Source organism: Camarhynchus parvulus, chromosome 1, assembly GCF_901933205.1.
Source record: "Camarhynchus parvulus chromosome 1, STF_HiC, whole genome shotgun sequence".
Taxonomy (NCBI): domain Eukaryota; kingdom Metazoa; phylum Chordata; class Aves; order Passeriformes; family Thraupidae; genus Camarhynchus; species Camarhynchus parvulus.
The window spans coordinates 52,176,224-52,202,000 of NC_044571.1; the positions used below are offsets into that span (position 1 = coordinate 52,176,224).

Here is a 25,777-nt window from a genome sequence, read left to right on the forward strand (position 1 = left end):
TGTGTTGGTTCCCTGGGAAATTACCTGCATGTCACCTTCAATTATGCAGGATTCCAGCTACTTTAAAGGAGTGCTGTGAAGCCTAATGATTCCTGTGACAGAAAGATGGACCAACCCTTCCTCCTTAAACCTGCTGAGCCCTGTACAGTGACTGTAGGAGACAACTATGTGGAACACTTTTGTACAAAACATAATTCAGAAGCAAATCACTAGCATGTCTCAAGAATTTAGGGTTTTTTATTATCTATATTTTATAACTCCATTTCATTCTGATGTTTAAGAATTATTATTTTTATACACTTTTCAATTTTTTTTCCCAGCACCAGGAATGTCGACTGCATTTTCTTACGCATCTTACAATATAATTTTTCTGAATGCAATACCTACTTAAGTCAAACCTTGATTAAGGAAACTTGTATTATTGTTGTAAATAAAAAATGTTTTTTATATGCTCTTTAATATTTCTAATTCAATAGAATATATAAAATGAGATTGTTTTGAAGTAATTTATAATATTGTTTCATATGCTGGACTAAGATAAGGTGTCTATTGCTCTTCTATTGATTATGTAAATCTTTTGTATATATCTATTGAAGAATAAAAAATTAGCTTCAGCTGTCAAATCCTTCATTTTCAGGGCTAAAAGTCATACATATAATCTTAAGTCTTTCATTTGAATTCACCTCATTACATATTTGTAAAAGAAGAGGGTATCATCTGCGTTGAGAATTATTTAGAAATTCTAGCATAGTTTCCTAGTTTCCTCAAGGACTAGTGCTTCCTGACACTTTGATTTTCCACTGCAACACTGAACTGAGTAACTTCAAACCAGGAAGAGATGTCTATATAATAAAAAACAAAACAAAACATTTTTCTCCTGTTTATTTTATTCTTTGGTTTTTGGGTTTTTTTCCTTTTAAATGTAAACATCGTTATCTTTGCAGGCTAAATTCAGTTTTTATTATTAAATATTTTGGATTAAAATTAGGTATGTAATTTTTCATTGTGAAAATAATCAGGATTCATTACAAATCAAGTCAATTAGAGTTTTATTTTTCTTTCCCAAGGGGTGCAAAATGAATGTGAATTTGAGAAAGTGAACTAGGGCGGCTGCTCACAATCACTGGAAAGATAGGATTGCTTTTTCCATTTCTCTCCCAATGCAGCAAGATTTTTCTGTCTTGTACTTTCAGTGATGAGAACAGGGAAAGGATGCATTGATTTACATGTATCAGATTCTAGAAGCTGTGATGGAGTCAGATTCTAGAAGATGTGATTTAGTCACATCTTACCAACCTGGGGTTTCTCTTGTTGTTCACAGACTTTCAGGAGCCAGCCACCCCTTGCCACCCCACTGTGATATGGATTCCTGTAGCTCTGAGGAGTTCTATCAGGCTGTTCACCATGCAGAGCAAACCTTCAGGAAAATGGAGAGCTACTTGAAGCAGCAGCAGCTCTGTGATGTTATCCTGATTGCTGGGGATCGCAAGATACCTGCACACAGGTAGGAGATAGGCATAAAGCATTGAAATTACAAAAGTTAATGTTTTGGGTATGTGTGTTTCTTAGAACAGTGTTTCCTGTTGCCTCTTATGATTCTTTCCTCTTTCTTTAAACACAAGTGTAAGTGGCTGGAAAAGGTGGGTTTGAAGGTTGGGGCTTTGAAGGTAAGGGTTTTTTGTACAGCTTTCAAAAGTTCAAGTAGCACTCAACTAGAAAACTGATGGTGAGTCTGACTAACAATTCTCCCTGCTGGAATGCTATTCTTATGTGAAGAGAATGTGAATTTCTGAAATGGGGTGCTGTATATCTACACTGAACAGCATCATTTCTAGCTTAAGATCCTGATCCTGTGATAAGTTTGTTGTACAGAGTCTCTCAAACATTTATATTAGAATACTGAATACTTTCTTCCTATGACCTGTGCCTTTCAATGAACTAAAAAATTCTTATTTACTTTTAATTATAATTATTAGGATAAAAATTATAGAACACTTTAATTTCTAAAAGTCTGTAAGATTGTCTGATATTAAAGCAGCTAGTATGTATGCAACTTGGTTTTGGATAAAAATTTAATTTAAAATAGTTACTCTTCATTGAGATTTTGGTCTCAGAAATAGGTTTTCATTTAATGCATGAAAATAAAAATATGGTCCTAGAGTTTAGATTAAAATACAGAGAATAATTCAGAATTTCCAGGTGAGCAAATATTTTTACATCTGAACTCTGCATAAGGCTGCAAACCAAGGGTAATTTATTTCCTCCTTGTGTCCTGATTTCTCTGGTGAGATACTAGATTCAGAGCAGGATTATGGTTCCCCAGCAGGAAGTCAGAAAAACAGCCAGTGCATTTCTGAAGTCACAAATTAACTTCCTAGTGCAGAGGAATACTCTAAGGGCATCTTGGCAACTTGGACCTCACAAAGTGCCTTTTGCCTTGAGTAAATATGGACAGAGACTATTCCTGTTAAACAAAGAAGCAGGATAGTCTATATTCCAACTCTTACAGCAGTAAGTAAAAGAAAAAACATGCAATATACAAGACTGCAGAGCCAAAGTTATTTTCCAAATGCTAAGAAGTAAAACCAGAGAGAACCTTCATTAATATATTTAAATAATGAGATTTTTTAAAATTAGTTTCTTTCATTTCCCCTATTATTTTTAATACAGCTGTTCATGTTTGGATGCATACATTTTAGTAGTAAATTTAATTTCACATTTGTCATTTCAATTCTACAGTGTATATAAATCCTGAGCTGAAAACATGTCCTAATAAGAAGACTAACCATGAAATAATACCCATAATCCTATTTAGATTTTCTAATAAACCTTTGGACACCTTTACATTTAATTTTCTCCTTCTCTGTGGTCTGCAGTCAAAATTCCAAATCTCAAATAACTGGAAAAGTTTTGATAGTGTTTATTCTATGTTTGTTTAGACAGGTGTGTCTGGACAAGCACAGTGAGCTGCTTATTTACTGTAGTCATTACAATCCTAGGAATCACAGATTCAACTCTCCCTGCTCAAAGCAGGGTCAACTGCAAGGTTAGACCATTGAGGCCATACACAGTTAATTTTTAATTATCATCTCTTGTGGACGTTCCTCTCTTGTTAGCCTGTTCCAGTTTTTATTATCCTCACTCATTTTAGTAGTGCAGGATGTGTCATCCAAGCAAATTTGCTCCATGATCTTGATGAGGCAAACAAGTCTATATGTACCTACATCCTTCTTCTTAGGGATTTACATGGAAATTGACTTTTCCAGTCCTTAGAAACCTCCTGCAATTATCATGATCCATTACAGATAGGAGAGAGTGGTCCTTCAGTAATATTGTGGAGCTTCCTCCAGTATTACACCTTAAACTTGTCCCCAAAACACAACACAATGAATTAAAAAAAAAAAAAAAGACTGAGCCAAATAAAGCTTTTTTGAGCAGTGCACAAAATCTTTGAAAAGTTTTGCATTTGCTTCCAAGGTACTTACAGAAACCCTTCTTTACTATCAAATCCCTTGCTGTCTTCATCTGTACCGGACCTTTGGGCCTCTCTAATTCAATTTTTTTTTTATGTTGACAAAATATTTCTATATTTCTCCCACATAATTAATCTCTTTCATTTTTTCATGCTCTTGTAATGTGCATTTGGGAAGTAAATATTGTTCAGAACTATAGTGGCATGATCAGAGTGAATGAAAATTGTTAATCAAGCAATAATCACATAGGTCAACGTAAAATTAAGAGTATGTGTTTGCCATCAATGATTTGGTTGTTTTGAGTGAAGGCAATTTACCTGAATTGCACTGGTTTTAGATAACTGTGCTTGAAATGCTGTATTCTACAGCTGCTGAAGAAACATCAAAAATCCTGGGAAGAGAAAAGCCAAAGTAACTGCAAATGATGGATGGACCTTAATATTTGTGCTGGAGAGTTCATTAAAACTTCCATCTAGGACTGCAGAAATGTTAGAGCATCTCTAAACTCAGATTGTAGTTTAAGACATTTTGATTAGTAACGCTGCACAAAACAAGATAGGAACTCTATACTGAAGGGAAACAAAAAAAGAACAAATGTGATGTAAGGCTAAAATTCACCTGCCCCTATCCAATTAAAACACTCCCATATAACAGAGGCTGGATTCAACAAAACAGAATATTTAATAAAACCGGAAAATGCAAAGATGATGTAGAACAGGAGTTACATCCTCAGCTTACAGTTCTGACTTCTATTGCACTTGTTGAGAAAGCAAGAAATCTACTTTTGTTGTTGTTATAATATAGTCAGGTATAGTTGAGTGTATAATGAGAAATACAAGTTTTTATCTCCTGTTTTCTCTTAATATAAAAAAAATAAAGTTTTTTTTCTTTCCAATACTCAAGAAAAGGATCATGGGGGACTCCCACCATAGCAGAAAAGGTAGTACAGAACTATTGAAAAATTACCAATAACATCTGAAACAAAGTAATACTTTAGTAAGGTTACCAAATCTTTCTACTAGTATTTGAATGACATGTGAAGATAAATTTAATAAAGCTCCTTCAACAAAATGCAGTTAGCATTGTCTGTTTCAGTGCTCTGGGTGGTAACTTTTTTCAATGCATTTTCAGTGGTACTACAGAGGGACGAAGTTAAAAAAAACAGTAGTAGTAAAATGAGGAAAAAATTAATGGAGAAAGTTCAGCTGAAAGGCAAGATGAAAGAATAAAGAACCAGGCAGAGAAGAAAGGAAAGTCTAGAAGCAGGGAGTGAAAGAGGAAAAATGCACATTAGTCTGAAGATGCACATAATAGTCTGAAGACCTGATTTCTGTCACTAGTCAGTAACAGATACATGTGGAAAACACAGACTAAAAGCACTACATCAGCTCTATGTTATTCCCAGATATCTGTAAGGTTTGAGGAGCTTCACATGTAACATGAACTCATCTGGACAGTTGTTTAACACAACCCACTGTCTGTGAGTTTAAAAACAATTCATTCAAGTAATATGGTTGGGAAAGAAAAGCAACAACAGCAAAAATTCCTGCTATCAGAGGAGCAGCAAGGCAATTTAGATGAGCATTTAATATTAACCTTGATTGATAATCTTAATATGAGGTTTAGGGTTGCTGGCAAGTTGAATGAGAGTCAGCAGTGCCCTGGCAGCAAAGGGCCAACCATGCCCTGGGAAGAACCAGGCACAATATCACCAGCCCATCAAGGGGTGATTGCCTCTCTCTACTCTGTGCTGGTACAGCCTCACCTTGAGCATTTTATGCAGTTTTAGGAGCCACAATATAAGGACATCACTCTGTTGGAGCGTGTCCAGAGGAGGGCATCCAAGGTGGTGAAAGGTTTTGAAGGAAAAATGGACAAGGAGAGCAGCTGAGGTCACTGGGCTTGTTCATCCTACAGAAAAGAAGGCTGAGGGATGACCTCATCACAGTCTACAGCTTCCTTGAGGGGAGCAGCAGAGGGGGAGGTGGTGATCTCATCTGTCTGGTGACCAGGGACAGGACCCAAGGAAATGGAATGAAGTCAGGGGAAGTTCGAATTGGATATTAGAAAAAGGTTCTTCAGCAGAAGGATGGTAAGTTGCTCCAACAGTCTTCCCAGGGAAGTGGTAAGAGTTCAAGGAGCATCTAATCATGTGCTTAATCACATGGTTTATTTTTGTTTTAGGAGCCTTAAGGGTCCTTTCCAGCTAGAGATATTTTATTACTGTATTAAACCAGAATACTAATGCTATTACTTTATGGACTGGAAAAAGGTGCAGTAACTGAAATGGACTTTGAAGGGTGAAAGAACCTACTCTTTTACTTTGGAACCATTCTCCCTTGTCCTATAAAGACCATATAAAGAGTCCCTCTCCACTTTTTTTAGAGGCTCCTTCAGATACTGGAAGGCAGCAATGAAGTAATCCCTAAGTCTTCTGTTTTCTAGGCTGAAAAAGCCAAATTCCCTCAATATTTTCCTATGGGAGAGGTGCTCCATCTCCCTAATCATTTGGTGGCCACTATTTTGATGACTCGCTCTAAGAAGTTGATGTCCTTCCTATGCTGTGAATTATACCAGTATTTATTGAATGTGAGATTTTATTCCTTTCAGAACTCAGAGCTTAAAATAGCAGCTTTTTAAAAGAAATAATACTTATGAATGCATATATATGTCTATAGATACATACATATATGCATACTTTCACAATGCCATCTGTCAAAAGGTAAATGAAAATTAAAATGTAGTGTGGAAAAATTCCAGATATTATAATTTTTTCCCTAGAATCTTAGTAAATGAAAGCTGCTTGTATGCAGTACTCCAGGTGGGGTCTCACCAAAGCAGAGTAGAGGGGCAGAATCTCCTCCCTCACCCTGCTGGTCACCACTGTTTTGATGCAGCCCAGAACATGTTTGCCTTTCTGGGCTGTGAGTGCACATTCCAGCCCCTCATCCAGACGTATTACCAAGACAGTCTCAGCAGGGCTGCTCTCTATCCATTCATCCCTCAGCCTGGATTGATACTGGGGGTTGCCCTAACCCAGGTGCAGCACCTTGCACTTGGTCCAATTAAACCTCATGAAATTCTCATGGACCCAGTTCTCGAGAAAATTCAGCTCCTATGTGTATGAGCATAATATGTATGGAGAAAAAATAGTGTCTTGCCTATGATTTTTTTAGTCCAAATAACATCTGATATTCTACTCAGTTGGCAGTAAAATATTTTAAGTTTTCCTAAAAAATTTAAGTGATCAAGGTTTGTTTGCTTCTTTTAATTAATAAATGTATCATCAGTGTTGAGGCAATTCTCTATCAAAAGTGTATATGAAAACAGTTGTGAAAGGAGCAAAGAAATATTCTATAATAAACTAAAATGAAATCTGATATCCTGGGAAAAAAAAGGTCACAACCCTAATCAGTCACAAGGGTTACTTATAAAAGAAACCACAAATTGATCAGGCTGAAATTAGTTGTAAAGAGAAAGAAGTCCCTTAATCTGGAGAAAATCTTTCTGGGTTCACAAACTCATTTTAAGCCATGAGTTACCTGCTATGAGCTCAAGGATGAAGGAGTTTATTATGTATTCTTGCTGCCAGATCTGAAGTTGAAAAGGTGACATCCTCAGCCACCTGACCTTCCTTGATTAATAGGTCAACATGCCTTTAAACCAAGATTTGGGGCTGTTTGGAGTCTTCTGATCTACAAAAAGCAGCAGATCATTACAAATTAATTGATCTCTTTGATTTCTCACTTTTGATCTTCCATCTCAACCCTGGAATACAATAAAGATTTACAAAAGGTGTCACCTTTCAGAATTGAGTGTAATTAGCAAGTTCCTCTCTCTTCGGTTCAACTTGCAGAGCACTTCCCAAGGTAAAAGTTGGTGTCTTGAAACTTTGTCTTTTGGTTATAGTAAGTTGATGAGATAGCTGATTTAGTATTTCTGTTAACTATTGATTGACATAAGACACTTAAAAAAAATAATCCTGTTTTTTTTATCACTATGTTCAAAAGCTTGTCTTGCTTCTGTAGGTGAGCTTCTACATCACAGAACCTTTCTGCTCATTTAAGCCATCTTCTTTGATGGGTGGTATGAACCAGTAGGGATAAACCTCTAAGAAAAATGGATAATGCTGAGGACCTGGCATGTGTCTTATTTATTTTCCTTTTCTTCCCACTTTGGACTGGCTCTTGTGTGTTCTTGTGGACTGAATGCTCCTTTGCAGCTGAAATCCATTAGATAACATCTTTGATTTTCCTCACACAAACTGTGGAAAATCACGTATTTTTACAGAAGTTTGTGAAAGAGATTTAATCCTTCTGTAATTTATTTTCTACCCTCTCTCTGTTGTTTTTTGTTTGTTTTAAATTTGACCATATATATATAGTAAGATTATATAATAAGTAACTGGTGAATATAATTCATGTGAATTTAAAATACAAGATATTACTGTTTGAAAATATTTCCACTGATCATTAACTGTTGTATAAAAATTTCTGTTCATTCATTTGTCCTTTTTTTTTTTTAATGCAGCCAAGGTTTTTGGCCTTGCTTTTGGCAAGTGATCAGATTGAATATTCATAGGTGAATTTAAATGATGGCTAGTAAATCTGAAGCAACAGCTAATGCAAAATGAAATTAAATTAAATCTCCATGAATTAAATGATCTCAAATGAAAATCTCCATCACATTCCTGAATTACATCTCTGATATCTGTGAGAATTTTGATCTCATATAAAATCATCATGTTTTTCCTTTCTGTGATTTTTGTGATGCTTTTATTGAAGCATCAATGAACAATAAAATCACTTATTTATAAGTGGTCAGAAAAATTACTAGGAGAAGATTTACAAATATAATAATTTATAAATAAGATAGAATGAATAAGCAAATGTAGAAGTAAATGTTCCTCAATGATGAAAACATAGTAAATTAGGAGTTTCTAGTGGCAGCACCAAAGTCTATTTCTAAGTTCATGTTTTTGTAGTCATCCATTGACATTTAGTCATTACCTAAATATAAATGTGAACTGTTTATGAATTAGGATGTTTACTTCTAAAATTCACGATTGCTGGAGTTGAGCACAACATGAAACGTGATAAAAGTACTATACCTATTTAGTAATTTCCCATCATTAGAGGCAAAGATCATATATATGTCTTCAATCTGCCATACTTGCTGGTAACATATAGCACCTTAAAGCACTGTAAAATTATGAAGCCAATTCAAGCTGTCATATTTTACTTAGCTATCAGGGTGAGCTAAGAGAGCAAAGGCAATCAATTACCATGGTGGCTGATAAGAATTAACTTATCTTCCCTATTTTTTAAAATAATAATTTGCCCTGAGCAAACTAGCTAACAATATACAAAAGGCTAATTGTTTTTCTTTTGGTTTCCAAGTTCTCCACTTGTGATTATAGTGGTTTTTATTATTGTTTGTATATCATGTTTTCAAATTAATCCAGAAATGTGACCATCTTTATGGAAGCACATGGTACACTATTTATAGCTGCACCACACTTCTATCTCAAGTTAATCTGTGAATATTCAGTCCTAACAAAATCAAAATTTCACTGTAGATGGTATTTGGAAGAACGCCTTAACTTAAAGCCCCGGTAATTACAGTAGTATCTGATACTGCTGTGGTATTGATTTATCTGTATCAGATCCCTAAACAGCAAGCTATGAACATTTTGTAGGTATTTTCAAAATATTTTCCTTGGCCAAGTTTATTAACAAAAACGTTGTATTACACAGTGATTTTATTACATATTTTTAGTGAATAGCATGTTAAGCTACTAACAGTTCAGCAGATTATATTTAGTAGGTATATAGATTGTCTAAAGTCACATGCTATTATTAAAGTTTACAACAAATAAGCCTTTAGGAACAAAGAAGAGTACCTCTGGATTATGAAATGCCTGTCATTATGAAGTTGATGATTTGATACTGAGAGATGATCTTGTTAACAGTTAATCTGCATGATTGGAAGATTATCAGAAAGACTGAGTGCTAATTTCTATGTCTGATTTATAGTCATATGCTAAAGTACCACTTGCTTCATATCACAGGAGGCAAAACAAAATTAGAATCAAATGTCATTCTGTATTTTGCTGCCAATGTGCATTAATAATATATTCCTCCTAATAATTTTTAATTACCATGAAAATAATTTTTAAAGAAATTTATAAATATGTGACATTTATAATATATATCCGAGCAAATTACACCAGTTTCTTACTTTTTCTGCAGACTTGTCCTCAGTTCTGTCTCTGACTACTTTGCTGCCATGTTTACAAGCGATGTTTGTGAAGCCAAGCAAGAAGAGATCAAAATGGAAGGCATAGACCCCAATGCACTGTGGGACCTTGTTCAGTTTGCATATACAGGTATTGTGGTGCATACATTATATATACTTCCTATAGAGTCACATGTTGATATTTTTGTTTGGTACTTTCCGATCAATCGTGTTTTTGTATAAATAGTTTAATTTTTAAACATTATCATCCAAAACCGTTTATTTTCCATTTCTAGGTATGAATTCAGATTATTATCTCTTATCTCCAAATCTTTCAATTTTCAGACTTCTCAATTTCAATAGAACAGTCAAGAAAATGATATATTTTTCTTGGTTTTCAAATACTTTAAAGGAGTGCCTCATACCCTCATAAATTATGTAAGATCACTGAAGGAACAGTTGTATTTTTTGAAGAATAATCCTATATTGCTTTTTAAATCAAATCTCAATTTAAATAATTGCATAAATATTTAAAAATTTGAAATTAAAAAAATGAAATTTGAATAAGAAAATGTTTTAAAAGGTTTTATTTTGAGCCAGATGTTTTCAATTTCATTTCCTTTCATATGCTCGTACTTTGTTTTGAAGTGTAAACTTATGAATAACTCACAATTCAGAGTTAATAACTCAAAACCCTCTTCTGAATAGATTTTATATTTTAATGCATTATAGATTTGGGATTTTTACCTCTTAAGCAACTTGTTATGCACATTTTAACTGAAGTGCATTAATCTGAAAGAAAGAATGCTAATATGACAAAATAAGGTAATTTAAAGAGTGGAACTGCCTATAAGATTTGCCTTGAATCACATAAGTATAAAATATATACTGTTTTCTATTTGTTTCCTAAAAGACATCCTTAATATTGTTTAAATTAACCATATTTTATCAAGATGATTCTATTGTATATTTGATTTAGATTCAATTTTAAATAGATACCCCAAACCCTGCAGTTTTAATCTGGTTTAAATACACATATAATAATTTAATCACAAGGTGCTGTTGGCTTTGTATTTAATCAGGATATGTTCTGGGGTTTTTATGACATAATAACTTTACCATCTTAATAGAAAACAGAAACGGCAAATAAGCATAATTTAAGCTAAAAATACTCTTTTTGAGAATAATGTTTGAGAAATAAATGTTCTAGGAATGTAAGACCATGATTTAGGTAGTACTCTACATGTTAAAAGGATACTAAAAGGGTACTCAAAGCCACTCTCTTCAGCTGTGGCTTTGCCACTCAGGAATGTGCATCATCTGGAGGGTCTCAAGCCAGGGATCCATGAAATGAAATAGTTCAATAAGAACGATACAATCTGATTCCTTGGTGAATGAATGGCACAGGAATACTGGGGCAAAATCAAGAATACCTTGGCACAGAACAGCAAAAAGACTACAGGTAATGTTAAATCATTTTGTAGGAGAGAGGTTAAAGATACAGGAGGTAAGAAAAGGGACAGGGTTGTTCCCCTGGAAAGAAAACTGTGGAAATCCTAAAGTACTGTATTGTTCTTTCGCCTCAGTTTTCACTAAAATATATCACCTGTAAAGATGCAAAAGAGTTGTTGTCAGCAAGAGATAGCATGTAAGTGTAGATTAGGGAAAGAAGGAGATTCAGAAGAAAATGGGGGAAAAAAAGATAAACATTTTTCAAGATGAATGAAACTATCTAAGAATTTTATGGTTATCTTTGAGAACTTTGGAGACTGGATGAAGCAATGAAAATGTAGAAGAAGCAAACTTCTGCTTACCAAAAACGTTTGAAATTTTCAGCTCCTTTATGCTCCTTGATTCTCTATCCTATGTGATGTACACTGTTCATTATATGAGATGATATACAAGTTTCTTGTAAAACGTTTATTTTTGGTGTAAGGCAAATAAGGGCCAGCTTTCACAAATGGATAAAAAGGGAACTCCACAGCTATAATTTGCATGTTTTCTAATTTGCCTCATATGAATCTGCATCTGTAATATTCATTAATTTAAACAGTCACACAGTCCATACTGCCTCAGAAATGGCATTATGTACTATTGTACTATATTGTACTATTGTACATACATTATGTACTATTGTAACATCACCTTGAAGAAATAGAAACTTAAGATGATAACCAAGATCTCTAATCTCTTTCACTTGAAGCCGTGAAACACCATTATTCTTTTTTTTCTAACTCATTTTGTAGACCAAATAAGACTTTAAAATGCCTTAAGTTTACACTTGCAAGTTTCACAAATACTTAATGACAACAGAAGAGTGATGACGGTTGAGAAACATGAGACAATTTTACATGCTAAAAGACTAAATATATTGGATACCATAGATCATTCTGGTTTTGATTAGTCTGTCTTGCATTTCTCTTCCATCAGGTTCTTTATCGTGATTTATTCTTATTTGTCCTTATTTATTCTTAGCTTGTGTCCTTATCTCCTGGAGTTCATGTGGAATTATTTCTTTCTGTATTCCTTTTCTCGGCATCAGATATCTTAGCAGACACCTAAATTTCCGAGCTACAATTATCCAAATAAATTAAACAACGTTGGGAAAGGCTTGCAGGCACTGGAATACAATTGTCTCTATTGATCCTGGAAGTTTTAGCTAAATCCAAATAGCAATCTCTCTAACAAATGGTGGGTATACCTTGGATACACAGCTTATCATTAATGTGGCCAACCTTGCACAGAGGGTAAGGCCATTCAAAAGTGCTATGAAGAATTCAGTGATAACTCACGTGCTTTGTGAATTCCTAGAAAATAGCCCCAGACTTATTCAGGTTATTGAAATTAAATACAATCCAGGCTTCTCAGTTAATCACTCTGTTTTCCCTTGACCTTGCCAGAGCAAAACCTTTTTATTTTCCCATTTTGTTTCCATCATCTCACATGATTTATCTATATTCATAGTTTCTTATCTCCTTTCTTGCACTCTGATTCCTTATTTACAACCAGTCTTGTGCTGCATGGATGTGGACAAGTGGAAATTTAAGAAAATAGCCAGTGTTTCAATACCCAGAAGCACAGAAACCAACAGAAATTCCCTTTCAGTCTTTTGATCTCTAATTGGGAGCATACACCTGTCTAGACTTAGTCAGAATATCTGGAGAATCTGGCTGCCAAATTCCAATTACTGATTGCACAATGTGTGAAAAAGTTTTCAGCAACTCATGTCTGTAACCAGTTTAGCTCTTTATTGTTTTACTTCAGGAATAGAAAACAATTTTGACAAATGGCCAGTTATTTACTCCTATTTTCTTTTTCCTGTCACTACCTTCTTAAGTCAAGGAGCTTAAAAAAAATCACTGATAGTTGCTGCTGTTATAGAGGAGGTTTTCCTTGGGGACAACTGAACAAATCAGAAAAAACACAGCTGAACATGGACTTGTTTGCAAAAATGTAGAAGTTAAGAATATTACACTGCAAATATGTTTAGATGTGATCTAAAAGATGGAACCATTTCCACATCTTGTTATCTGTAATTCAGTCAAATTTATATTTTTTATAATCTAGTGAAATTATTGCATTTTTTACCTGTGAATCATACATATTATCATACATAACCTCCTTAAGCAGGAAGTTAAGAAAGATGAAATATATGTGTCTAAGAAAAGCCTTATTATAGGTGAAGATATCATAAACTGATACCAGACTCTCCACCAATATAATCTAATATGGTTGCAAAATATCAGAATTAAAGTTCATCAAAAGGGAGACACCAGACACATAAGGAAAAATAGTCCTGGGGTGCACCAGGCACAATATCACCAGCCAAGCATGGGAAGGGGTTGTCTTTCTCTGCTCTGCACTGGGGTGGCTTCATCTTGAGTCCTGTGTGTGGTTTTGGGCACCACAATATTAAGAAAGACATTAAATTCTTACACTGTGTCCAAAGGAGGGCCATGAGATTTGTGAAGGGGTTTGAGGAGCAGCTGAATTCACTTGCTTGTTCAGCCTCGAGAAGTCTGAGGGAAGACCACATGGCAGTCTGCAACTTCCTCATGAGGGGAAGAGGAGGGGCAGGCACTGATCTCTTCTCTGTGGTGGCCAGTACAGAACCCAAGGGAATGGCCCACAGCTGTCTCAGGGGACATTCAGGCTGAATATTAGAAGAAAGTTCTTCACTCAGAGGAGATTGGGCACTGGAAGAGGCTCCCCAGGAAAGTGGCCACATCATCAAGACTGACAGAGCTCAGGAAGCATTTGGAAGTGCACTCAAGCACAGGGTGTGACTCTTGGGGTTGGTCTTGTGCAGGCCTTAGTGTTGAACTCAGTGACCCCTGAGGATCCCTTCCAACTCAGCTTACTCTGTGATTCTGTGGTTCCGTACACAAATAGATTTCTAAATAATTGGCGTGGTAGAATTACATGGTGACCAGGAGAACATTAAGTCTTGTACAGCCTTGATTAGAGCAGCTCCTGAGTGAAGGCACCTGCCAATCTAAGAGTATTAACAGGAAAACAGGAAATTAGACAACCAAAAGTACTTATTTAAAGATAATAAAGGATGTTGAAGTTTCTGTGAAGATTCAATGTGAATAATGATGTAATTATTTAAGTTATGTGATTGATGTACCTGTAAAGCAGAATTTGATTAAAACTGAAAAAATTGGCATGTATTAAAATATATTCTATAAACTCTGTGTTAGGTCAGTCTTGGGGTTGTTTTGGAAGTGTTTTAGGATTTATATATATATATATATAACTTTCATTTTTTGTAAACAAATTAATAATGCAATGACTATATATTGTTTTATCTGAAATATGCACAAAGTTTTCTAATGAAATAGCTATATTGTAATGTAATTATGACTTGTGGAATTCAAATTATGTAGATGATGTGAATTTATTAGAAAAACACTCCATCAAAATTATATGCTTCTTATTCTATACATATGCTCACAAGGATAAATCAAAAAAGCTTTACCACTCTTTTTTGTAAAGGATATATTTGACCAGTAAAAAATATGTGACTTCATTAATCTAGCCACACTTTTCTGCATTTTTTTGGTTTATTCAAATAGACAAAGTATGTTTTGTCTGTGATATAGCGGAACTGTAACTTAATAGAAAACATAACTTCCTCTTTTGCATATCTACTCCTTGTGAGTCAACTGAGGAAATCAGAAGCCAACGCAGACAGCTGCAATGGCTATGCAGAAAGTATGTTTCATTTTTTAAGCAGCAAGATGATTCATAGCAAAAAAATCTATGATTGACGTCTTAGTGCCCTGGGATAGATGGATGTGTAATCTTTGATCTTTTAAGAATTCAATATAGCAGTTATACAGATGAGTGTTTCTTCACCTTATTTTCATAGGTAGTGCTTCTTTCTTGAGCTTAAATCTTGAGTTTTCATTATTTTCAATTTTACTTCAACAGTTCAGAGAAGACTGAAACTATAGATTGATATTCTGTTGTTTTTCTGCTATTGGTGACTGTGGGAGCCATCCTTTGAAGAGACAAAAGAACTGTAAAGTTACTATAGATTTCCTATATCAGGAAATCTAATTAGCATCAGGATATCTAATTAGCATGCATTTCCGACAGTGATCAGAACAGTAGGTTGGTGCTTTCATACTGTTAATGAAACTGGAAAAGCAAAACCCATTTAAGCAATAGAAAACTAAAAATCCTTGATTTATTTATACACCTCTGAAAAAAAAATAGAGAATATTTCATACATGGAGAAGGTTCAAGCCCTACTGTATAACTTTTAATTAAACTTTATTTGGGAGAGTCTTTAATTAAAGTAGTGTCAAGTGCCTTTGTCAGTGTTATAGCTAATAACACACACAGGGCAGACAGCAGGGATGTAGCAAGCAGGAACTTGCCTTTAGTAACAAGGACCCTTAGGTTCTTGCAGCACAGAAACGATATTAATTAAATATCTCAAAGAGATTTCTTTCTTGGTTTTGGTTTGGGGACTTTTTTAAAAAATTTTTAATTGGTGAAAGCCAGTTGTCTATGTGAACAAACATTGAAGACAATTCAGCAATACTTTTGGCTTGTGCCAATTAATAGCGTCAAGAGTCCAGGGATTATCACAGCCACTGGATAATGCTACAACATGCTGTTTGAATGTGACTGTCATTGTTTGGGGATGATAGTGTTTGGAGTAAAACTTAGGCCATTTCATTCCCCTTTGCCTCAGTGCTACAGGGAAGTCCCAGACAAGCTTAACTCAGTGGATATAATGAAAGGTATTTTATTAAAAATTTGTGATAAGACAAATAATGCCTAGATTTTAGGTACTGGTGGCATTTTTACAGTGTTTCGTGCTACTCGTCTCTAGTATATAGTGATCACATTGAGAAGTGGAGCTACCCTGATATTATAAAGGTCTTTGCTTCTACCTCTGTGACATGTTGAGTTTGTTCAAGAGTTATTTGTTCTGTAGTATCATGTTAGAGATCCCTGGGAAGGTGGACCATGTCTAAGTAGCACTTTTTGAAGGAGACTATTACCTGCTGCTGTCCCACTACATTTTCTCTGCTATGTATTTGATGGTTGACTTTGCACTTGCAGAGAATAGGCCCTTAAATTTCCATTCATTTCCGATGGGAGATCATTTGTTCCAGGAACTCTGGGATGAGTGGTAAAAGGACAAATTAAGATAAGTGAATTGATCTGAAAGACTTTGTCAGCTGTTGTGTAATGGAGAGTACAGACAAATAGTCATATATCATATTAGGTGCTTATAGACACTGAATAAACTTAATTTCTGGATATGGAGGATCCCCTGTGAAACTCTCTTCTAGAAGCAGACACTTGTCATACTTTTCAGGAGTCAATAAAGAGTGTTGCAAAGAGAGTTATCCAAAGAAGCCTTCTTTATCAGGGTTGCTCCAGTTTAGGAAGTAGGAAGTGGTAGTGATGGCACAATCTGTAGAGCCATAATTCAGATTATCTGTCCATGGATGTTCCATATTGACTACACTTCAAAGTTCATGTGTACCTTTGCTCCAGTTACATTTAAGATTGACATTTTCATATATAGTGTTCCACATAAGATTCTTATTTATGCACCTGGATTAAATTCTCAGCTATACTGCCCATGTGTACAATGCAAGAATCCTTCAAAATTCCTCAGTGTAACTGTAGGTTCAGACTGTTGTCTTCTGTCCTCTGTGAATGTCAGCCTGCTTGGATTAAAATACCTTCCTTCACGGATTATTTTTCTCATCCTAAAACAAACTGTGGGCTTTCCTATAATAGAGGTCTGTAGGAAAGAACTTCAGAGACCCATTTATCGTAAAGAACTACAGAGACTGACTGCCTCCTTAATTTTATTTATTTTTTTTTTAGCCAGTCTCTGAGGATCTTGTTTCCATCTGGAATACAGATATTTTCCATTCCTGTCACTGAAGCACAAAGTCCTTGCTCATTCCTGGAGCTCTACACTACACTCCAATGAATTGTTATTCTTCCTTTTACCCAGGGTACTTCATTAACGGACAGAATTGGCAATTATGTACCAGGAACCAGCTGTTGTCTCATTCTTTTAGCAAAGTATATGAGAATTGCTTAGGAAAGAGCTCTGAATTGGATATCCATAAATTTTGAGTATTCAGAATTATCTAGAATATTATGGAGAGATAGATAGTGACTGTGTTTCTTTGTACTATGATGCAATCTGCTATTCCAGAGAAGTCAATAAAAATAAATTCAGGCAGACACAGGGAAACAATGAGTATGGAGGGGAAGAGCAGATAACTGGGTGCACTTCAGGGTGCATTTTTAGAGCTGTCGCTTGCTAGACTCAAAGTTCTTCATCTCCAAAGAGAGATTAAAACAAGTACTGAACATTAATACAGGACATGGCTGGAAAGTGAGTGTTCCTTTGAATGGAGTATCATCCCTCTATGTTGCCATCTGGCACATGCCAGCCTGTTGCTTAAATGGCATCAGTGAAGTGATTGGACAGGCTGCTGTAGGATAGTCTGCCTCTTTAATGTGTTTCTTTCTGGAGCTCCTACACTGGAGATGTGTACCTGTATCCACACTCTTGAGCTCAGCTGTGTATCTCCAGTTCCAAAACAAAAGAAAAAGAATAATGAAAATTGCAATGATATTTTGTGAAAGAGGTCCTCACCTTTCAGGTGTTTACTCCTGCTTCTGCGTTGTAAATAGAGCCTTTCTGCTCTGTGCCCATCTGACAGCAGCTGTGATGAAATGTAGCCTCAGAACAGGATGTGACTGGAGTACGCACATCTCCCAGCGGTGCAATCCAGCCCAAAGAAAAGTAGATTTCATTAGGCTGTAAGGTGGATCATAAGCAAAAATTTTTCTTGGCAATTGATGCCTCCATTTCTGTAACTTTTTGTTCTCTAAGCATGGATTTGAGCTACTCTGTGCTGTAGCACAAGCTGCCAAATCATTGCCTGAGAAGTTAAGAAGCTTATCTGGCAGAGGTGAGTGTTCCTGCTTCTGAGCTAGCTTCAGGTGTGGAGAATAAAATACTGCTCCTTCAAACCTGAAAGCTGAGCTCCTTTGTCCTTGAGACATTTTTTTCTTTTTTTTTTTCTTTTTTTTTTCCACCAGAGGCTAAATCTTGATCATGTTCAGTGTAATAGAAAGGTTGTAACTCTCCAAGATGTACTCAATATTTGGTACAAGTCTTGTGGAATGAAACTTCCCCCCCTTCTCAAGCTGAAGTTTGCTTTTGTTTACAAACATAAATTCTTGGAGTGCCTTTTGATATGTGCAGCATGATGAGCAGAACATACAGTCTGGAAAGAAACGTAAGTACTAAGTCCATTGACTAAAAGCAGTTAAGAGAAACTAAGACCTTATAGATTAAATGAGGTTTTTGAAATAATTCTTGTCATCTCCCAGCTTATTTTGTGAATGGGTACAAAATTTGTGCTGTTTGAAATTTAATTAGTAAGTGCTGTTTATATTTATGTATTTTTTTGAGGTAACTTTTATCTTGGTGTTTTTTTCTTTGTTTTAAACCGTGAGTTTTTATTCCTCTATTTATATACATAATTCCATATTTATATACATAATTCCAAATGCAATGTCTGTATATTAGCTGAATTACTGGTGAAAAAATTGCTAACATAATGGTCATCTGTACAAGTACAAACCAGTAATATTTAGCATAAAATCCCAAGAATGATGTTAATATTTTAACAACTTTTCTATAACTAATGGAAAAACATATCTTCTATCTCAGAGTGCTAACATGTCTTTGTTCACAGTTGATAAAAAGGTTTTATTAAGATGAGGCTCGCAGCTGAAATGATTTACTGCTTTTAGTCCTGTTACTTGTATGTACAACTTACAAGTGACTAAGTTCAAGTGTATAAAATGAGCTAAGACATGTGAATGGCGTAAGGAGAAAATAGCATTTGAATGTCTCTCTCTAAAAAGCTGATTTGTATGAGTCAGTGGACAAATTTGCTTTAATACTTGACATTTCAGTTATACAACAGAGGTGTTTTGGTTTGTAGCTTTGAGAGGTTTTTTTCAGAGCAGGGGATGAAAAGGTAACACATAGTGGATTATTTTGGTTAATATAGTTTTCTGATCTTTAGCCAGACATTTGCAAGAAGTTTCCTGCTCAGGGGGATTTTAATTTGTTAATAGCATTTCCTTATCACTCTGCAATGGTGTAATTTTCCATGCTATTTAAATGAAGAGGACTGGCAGTACTGATGGAGGTCACGTGATTAGGCCAGTCTAGTTCACTTACTCAAGATATGACATTAGGGTGCAAATAATTGTACACTGTTTTAAAAGAGTGAATCTAGTTAATTTATAAGAATTCTGATTTTTTTTTTCATTTTTTACAAGCTGCATATTTATGTCTCTGGAATAATTTATGAAATTATTTCATACATAATAATACTAAAATGAAGGGACCCTACAAGAAAGGTGGAGTGCGAATATATATAAGAGCACATAGAGACAGAAAAAAGGTTTCAAACTGAAGTACAGTAAGTTTCGATTAGATAAGAGGAAGAAACTCTTTACTGTGAGGGTGGTGTGGTACTGCAGCAGATTGCCCAGAGAAGCTGGAGGTGCTCCACCCTGGAAGTGTTCAAGGCCAGGCTGCATGGAGGAAACCTTGTCTAGTGGGACATGTCCCTGCCCATGGCAGGAGAGTTGGAACTAAATGATTGTCGTGTGACTGAGGGACAGGACTTCAAAGGAGGGGCGCAAAACGTAGTCCAAGCAAGAAGCCAAAGCCTGAGCCAAAAAGAAGTCGAAGTCATTGAAGTTGCTTATTGAAGTCGCAGTATTGTTCTCACAGTGCAGTTTTAAGCTCCAGGCAGCCACAGCTTTTAGCAAAAATTTCCCTCTAGCTGCAGATAGCAATTCTTTGCATTACTTGGCAGCCTTGCAAAACCACATAATTTCAAAGACCTTGATAGTTACATATACAGTTATTTTCCCAGTTCTTTTTCATATCTGTGGTCTCTTTTCCCAGGGTCTGTATCCCACCAAAGCCAGAACAAGCCATTCCATAAGCTCCACTGTGCTCTCTGTTCTGTCTCCCATCTGTTGTCCCATAGATAATCTTTATGGTCCCTTCCAACCCAAACCATTCTGTGATTCTAAATAAGCACAATTAGCCATAGAATGGCTTCTTCCTCAAGTACAACTGATGAATGTGGTCTGCAGCAAATAATTAACAGGAAATAAAACATAGTTTGATCAGAAGAAACATCTGCTAAGTGAATATATTGTGTCCTGTTCTCTTTTCTGAAAACATCTTCACCTTTATAATAAGTATGGAAGACAATACAATGTAGAATTTATCTTTTAAGGCATAGGTCAAACTGGAGACTAAAAGACGTTCTGCTACACAGACAATACTTTTTATAGCATTCTTCATTGACTGGTGCTTGTGGATAGACATAAGAGGTGATTTTACACACTATGTCACTACCAGAAATTGACCATAACAGAGAAAATTGATCATCAGAATTGAACCCAAAGAGTATTTCATCACCTGAAACCTGATGGCTCCAATGATTCCAGTGCTGTGTTTGGGAGCTGAGTAACTGAATTCATATCAACAAATATGAGTATCAGTTGTGTCTCAGTAACTCAAATGAAGGTGCTCATTTTGTAGCTGAAATCAAGAAATAAACATCCAGGGAGGGATTAATCTCATTCTGCAGTACATGACTGAAACAGAGCAGGTAAAAACTGCTCTAAGGCTTCCTGTTTCTTTTCGTGAACTGTAAAAGGAGATCTTGGGTGATTAGGTCAGGTGGTTACCTCAGAGTACCTAAGATTTGGAATGATTAAGATGAGCAATGGCAAAAATATTTATTATAGCAGTGTGAGGCATAGCACCTTTTTAATAATCTTTTTCAAGTCTTCAATTGAATTAGAGAATTAGATGATTTTTCAAGAAACCAATTTCTTATTGTAGTCAGTAAATCTACTATGCAGAGGATGAATAATTATCTTGATGCCATTTTTTGCCTTTTAAAAAATAATTAAATTTTTTAAAATTTTAAAAATTTTAAAAACTCATTAGCCTCCTAAAATGGATTACCCTCCAGAAATAATTCCATTCAGCAACATTTCAAAACTGCCACACAACTGATCAAGACACGTGAAATAGAAAGGTTAAAAAGATAAATACCTGATTTCAAGAAATTGGTTTTAGCCTTTGTTTCTAATTCCTTGACACTTCCATGATTTCCCTTGTACACACAACAGTCTTAAGAATGTTGGGGAGTCTTGTGGGTAAGTGTGTAATTACAAAAGAGAAAAAAAACCTACTGTGAACATGATGTAAAATGATATTATGATGTGTTACAAATTTAGGTTAAAATTCATTGCTTATACACAGAGCAAATGACCTGTACCTACTGAGTTGTTCCACCACAGGTCCAATCTGTTGGTCAATACGTGTGGGAGGCTGTTCCTATTATATAAACTGACCTTGTTTAACACCATACAAAGGTGGGCAAAGGTGCAGTGATTCCCTGTAAACCAAAATAGTTCTAAAGTATAGTCAATAGTGTAGAAGAGATAACAAAAGAGGAAAAAAAACCAACCCAAAAAAACCCCCCAAAAAAACCCAAACAGAAGAACCCCCAAAACAACAAGAAGACAAAAAAACAACAACAAACAAAACCTCACAAACCAACTCCAAGACATAACTGTCCCTGAACTTGGGAAAAGGTTTAGCAACAGAATAAGAATATCGGAGAATTCCTATATTATCTCTGCTTCACATTTGGTAATGAGGTAATAAAATTTATGTAGTCATTATAAGAATGCATGATAAAGACAGGCATTTTAACTTCTGCATAAGCAATGCACATAAATTTTTTTCACAAATCCATCTATAATTTAGAATAGCAATTAAAATTCATTAAAGTTCTTTTGATTGTTTTTTCCTCATATTTTTTCATCTTAATTAATGTAATACAAAAGGAGGTTTTAAGCTCTAGTTAATTTGTTTTTCTCAGATTAAGGCACTTGTGCAAGATTTTATTGCATAAAAATATGAGGGGGAGGTGAATTGAAGAGGCAGCAATATTAATGCCCCTTGAATATCCCATTAAACATTTTAAAATAGATGCTTGGATCTTCTAATTGCCAATATGAAACTGTGTGAAGATTTCATATTTTATATACAGAGCCCCTTAACAGCTTTTTTTCAAACTCTGACCATGCTAAACACTTGATATCGCAGAGAAATTTGTATAAAAATGTCACAGCACTCTTCTGAAAAAGGGAATACAGACCCTGTGAACAAATTTATGAAGGTGTCTTGATATTTAAAAAAGAAGATAATCAAGATTTGGAAGACATTTAGATGGATTAAAAACCTATTTATCATTGCAGCTAAAAGAATGAAGAAAAATAAACTTTTTAACTCATACTGAGTGTATTTTTCTAGCTTTTATCATAGATATATTAAGTAGCAAATTAGTATTTCTGAATTTAGTTAAAAATAAGTAAAGCTATAATATATTCATATCCCTAGATATCCCAAAACTGGTTGTATGTTTACTTCCTCTATTAAAGCAGAAATGTGTTCACACTCTTCTATAAAAATGTGAATCATCTTCTTCAAAATTTCCATGTTAGTTTCATAAAGGAATGCATAAGTAAGTTATTCATAAAACAGATAATATTTTTATTGATTTAAACTTAGTTTAATCCTACTGTTTCCCAACTAATACTGTACCAGGACTAGCGTACCTTAAAGTGAACAGAAAATATCTCAATTTGAAAACAAATAGATTGATGTGGTTTCAACTGATTCCTTTGGGTTCTTCTGCTAAGGGTAGCTACCTTTAGCCATAAAAAGGCCAAACCATAAGGGTGTTACCTTTCCTCATAAAGTTAGGATATTGAAAGTGATTCTTTCTATACTTACTTCACTTTGGAAATGTTGCCTGGATCAATTTTGTAGGGCTGGAGACTTTTTTGTTGAGCTCATTGTTGAAAAATAAATAGCAGGTAAGAAAAGGAGATTTAGAATTCCATTGGGGTTTTTTTTTGTTTTTGTTTGTTTGTTTGTTTATTTGTTTGTTTGGTTTTTTTTTTTGTTTTGTTTGTTTCCATTTCTCAGTTAATCCAATTTTCAAAGGTGTTTTGCACATTTTTAATTTTTTTACTTCTGTTACCAGTATGGTCAGTTTTAACCTGAAAACAACTATCTTTTGAATGCCTCCACTTTACACAGTGAAACTGTCTACCAGAATTGTGTGTTGAGCCATCCATTACCTGCAGGCCTGCAGCAAGTGTGGGAGTGTCATTGATGAATATATGGGTCAGCCAAGGATCTGCTGCTGAGTGTGCCTTCTGACCACACTACATAAAGATGGGGTGTGCAGAAATTGTAAGAAAAGGTTAGATAACATAAAAAAAACCTCTTGTGACATTAATAAAAGAATAAAAATAAGGAGAGGAAACCCGCTGAAATTAGGCTATGTGCTTGATCTGATGCTCTGACCTTTGCAAAAGGATGTATTATAACTAAATCTAGTAAAGTACAACTTCACAGTTTCCCTCTTGTATTAGAAGCTCCAGATATAGTGAAAGGAGAAAAGATCAGATGTGCAGTGTTAGTGTTACTTTATTTTGGGTTTGGTATTGCAATATAAAGCATCTTTTCTTTCCAATGGCATGCGGTTGTGAAATTGAGGATTTTAGAACTCCTTAGTGCCATGCAATAGAATTATTAAGATTTTTAGATTTTTTTTTAATGTGACTGCAAATACAAAGATTTTGTGCGGAAAAGAGTGAGTTTATCTAGGTGTTGAACTATAATACTTTTAAGAGAAAGATCAATATGCACTTAATCCTCTTATAGTCAGAAATTATTTTTTCTGAGCACAGCACAATACAATCAGAAGTATTTGTTGACAATTTGTATTAAATTTGCACATTTTATTTTCCTATTCTTTTTTTTCCAGTTCTCCAAAATATCCTTGTGATCTTTAGTTTGAAGATTTTTAAGTTATTAATGTAAGAGATTTATAGGATTCTAATGTAAAAATAAAATTTAATATTATGGTTGGGGGGAGCATTATAACAAGAATTTCTTATTCCAGCCTAAAATAAATTCTTTTTAAAGTTTATTTTATTCTATTTTACCTTTTATTTATTAAAAAGTGTGTCAGTCTGCAAGGTAAAGATAATGACTTTTGAAATTACAGAATTAAGTGCAATATAAGTATTTATTAATGGTTCTTTCCCCAATATAAATTATTTTAGAGGAACTGTGTGTTATGAGAAGCCTGCCATATGTTGCTCAGCTAGCATTAATCCTAAAGTCACATTACAAATAAGCAACACAGTGTTTGAAGACTGTTAAGCCTTGTTTTGAAGATGTATTTATGGGTTTATTCATACTATACTAGGCAGTTATTTCATTCTTTTCAGGGAAGTAAATGGCTGTGAGGTTTGCTCTGTGCCATCGAAGATAACACAAGTTTTAATATGAATTTCAATGAAAATAAGAAAAGAAACCAAACAAAAAAACATTCACAGCCTGGCTGATATCAAGATATTCCAAGTCTTCTATTCCATTTGATACAGTACAGTCTCTCTTTTTATGCCTGTTATACAGTTGAATTAATAGTAGTTTAAAAAGCAATATTTCTAATACTGTAATTTCCAGGTCTCTGGGGTGTTCAGTCAGGGAGATTAATCCTTCTTTTCTTCACTTTTTCTGTAGAGTTATTTATATAGAGCTACAATTATTTATAAAAATGTGTTTCAATACTGTATGTTTTGTAAACAGTAAGTAAATAAGTTTGAATTTATTATCAATACCTCTTTTTTAGGCTGCCTAGAATTAAAAGAAGACACCATTGAAAACCTTCTAGCAGCTGCCTGCCTTCTCCAGCTCCCCCAAGTAGTAGAGGTTTGCTGCCATTTTCTAATGAAGCTTTTGCACCCGTCCAACTGTTTGGGAATACGAGCATTTGCTGATGCACAAGGGTGCACAGAGCTTATGAAGGTGGCTCACAACTACACCATGGTAAGGCAGTTTTGGAATATCTAAACTCAAATCTTGTGAGTCCTATATATCCTCTACAAGTAAAGATACTGTGTTAGGTTTTGGATTGAAATTATACTGTATTATATTTGGTATTTCTATGGAACTTCATTTCATACGTGAAAACCATTATAGTGGTGATTCCTAAGAACTTCAGTGAAGTTATAGCATTTGGCCTTCTATGATGGGTGCACTGTTTACTGGGTCAGAATGGTATATAACTTATTTAGATGCAGGCTAAACATACAGGTGATAATAGTAAAGTGCATGTAAATCATTATAATGCTCTTTATTCACTTTAGTTTAGCTTTAGGGAAGCTTTGTAATTTTGTCATTGTTCTGCATGGGAACACTATGAAGGGAAGTTTTGTTGGTTTGGGGTTTTTTTGTCAAGAGTTTTAGTCATTCTTTTAGTCATCTCTGAAGTAGATTAAGACAGGAAGTTCTAGAAATAAGGAATTTTATCTGGTAATATTTAATATTTTTCTAGTTTCATCTGACAGAACAGATATGGAATTAATGT

The 25,777-nt window shown here is 34.8% G+C and overlaps 1 protein-coding gene across 1 annotated transcript in view; it reads left to right on the plus strand.

The window, feature by feature from the left end:
• Positions 1 to 1,331: 1,331 nt before the first annotated feature.
• LOC115909205 (kelch-like protein 1) overlaps positions 1,332 to 25,777 on the plus strand; it is a 124,274-nt gene continuing 99,828 nt past the window's right edge. Inside the window, exons 1-3 of the mRNA XM_030958355.1 lie at positions 1,332 to 1,504; positions 9,725 to 9,861; positions 25,040 to 25,236. Coding sequence (XP_030814215.1) covers positions 1,362 to 1,504; positions 9,725 to 9,861; positions 25,040 to 25,236 — 477 coding nt within the window. The 5' untranslated portion in view covers positions 1,332 to 1,361. The remainder of the gene's footprint in view (positions 1,505 to 9,724; positions 9,862 to 25,039; positions 25,237 to 25,777) is intronic.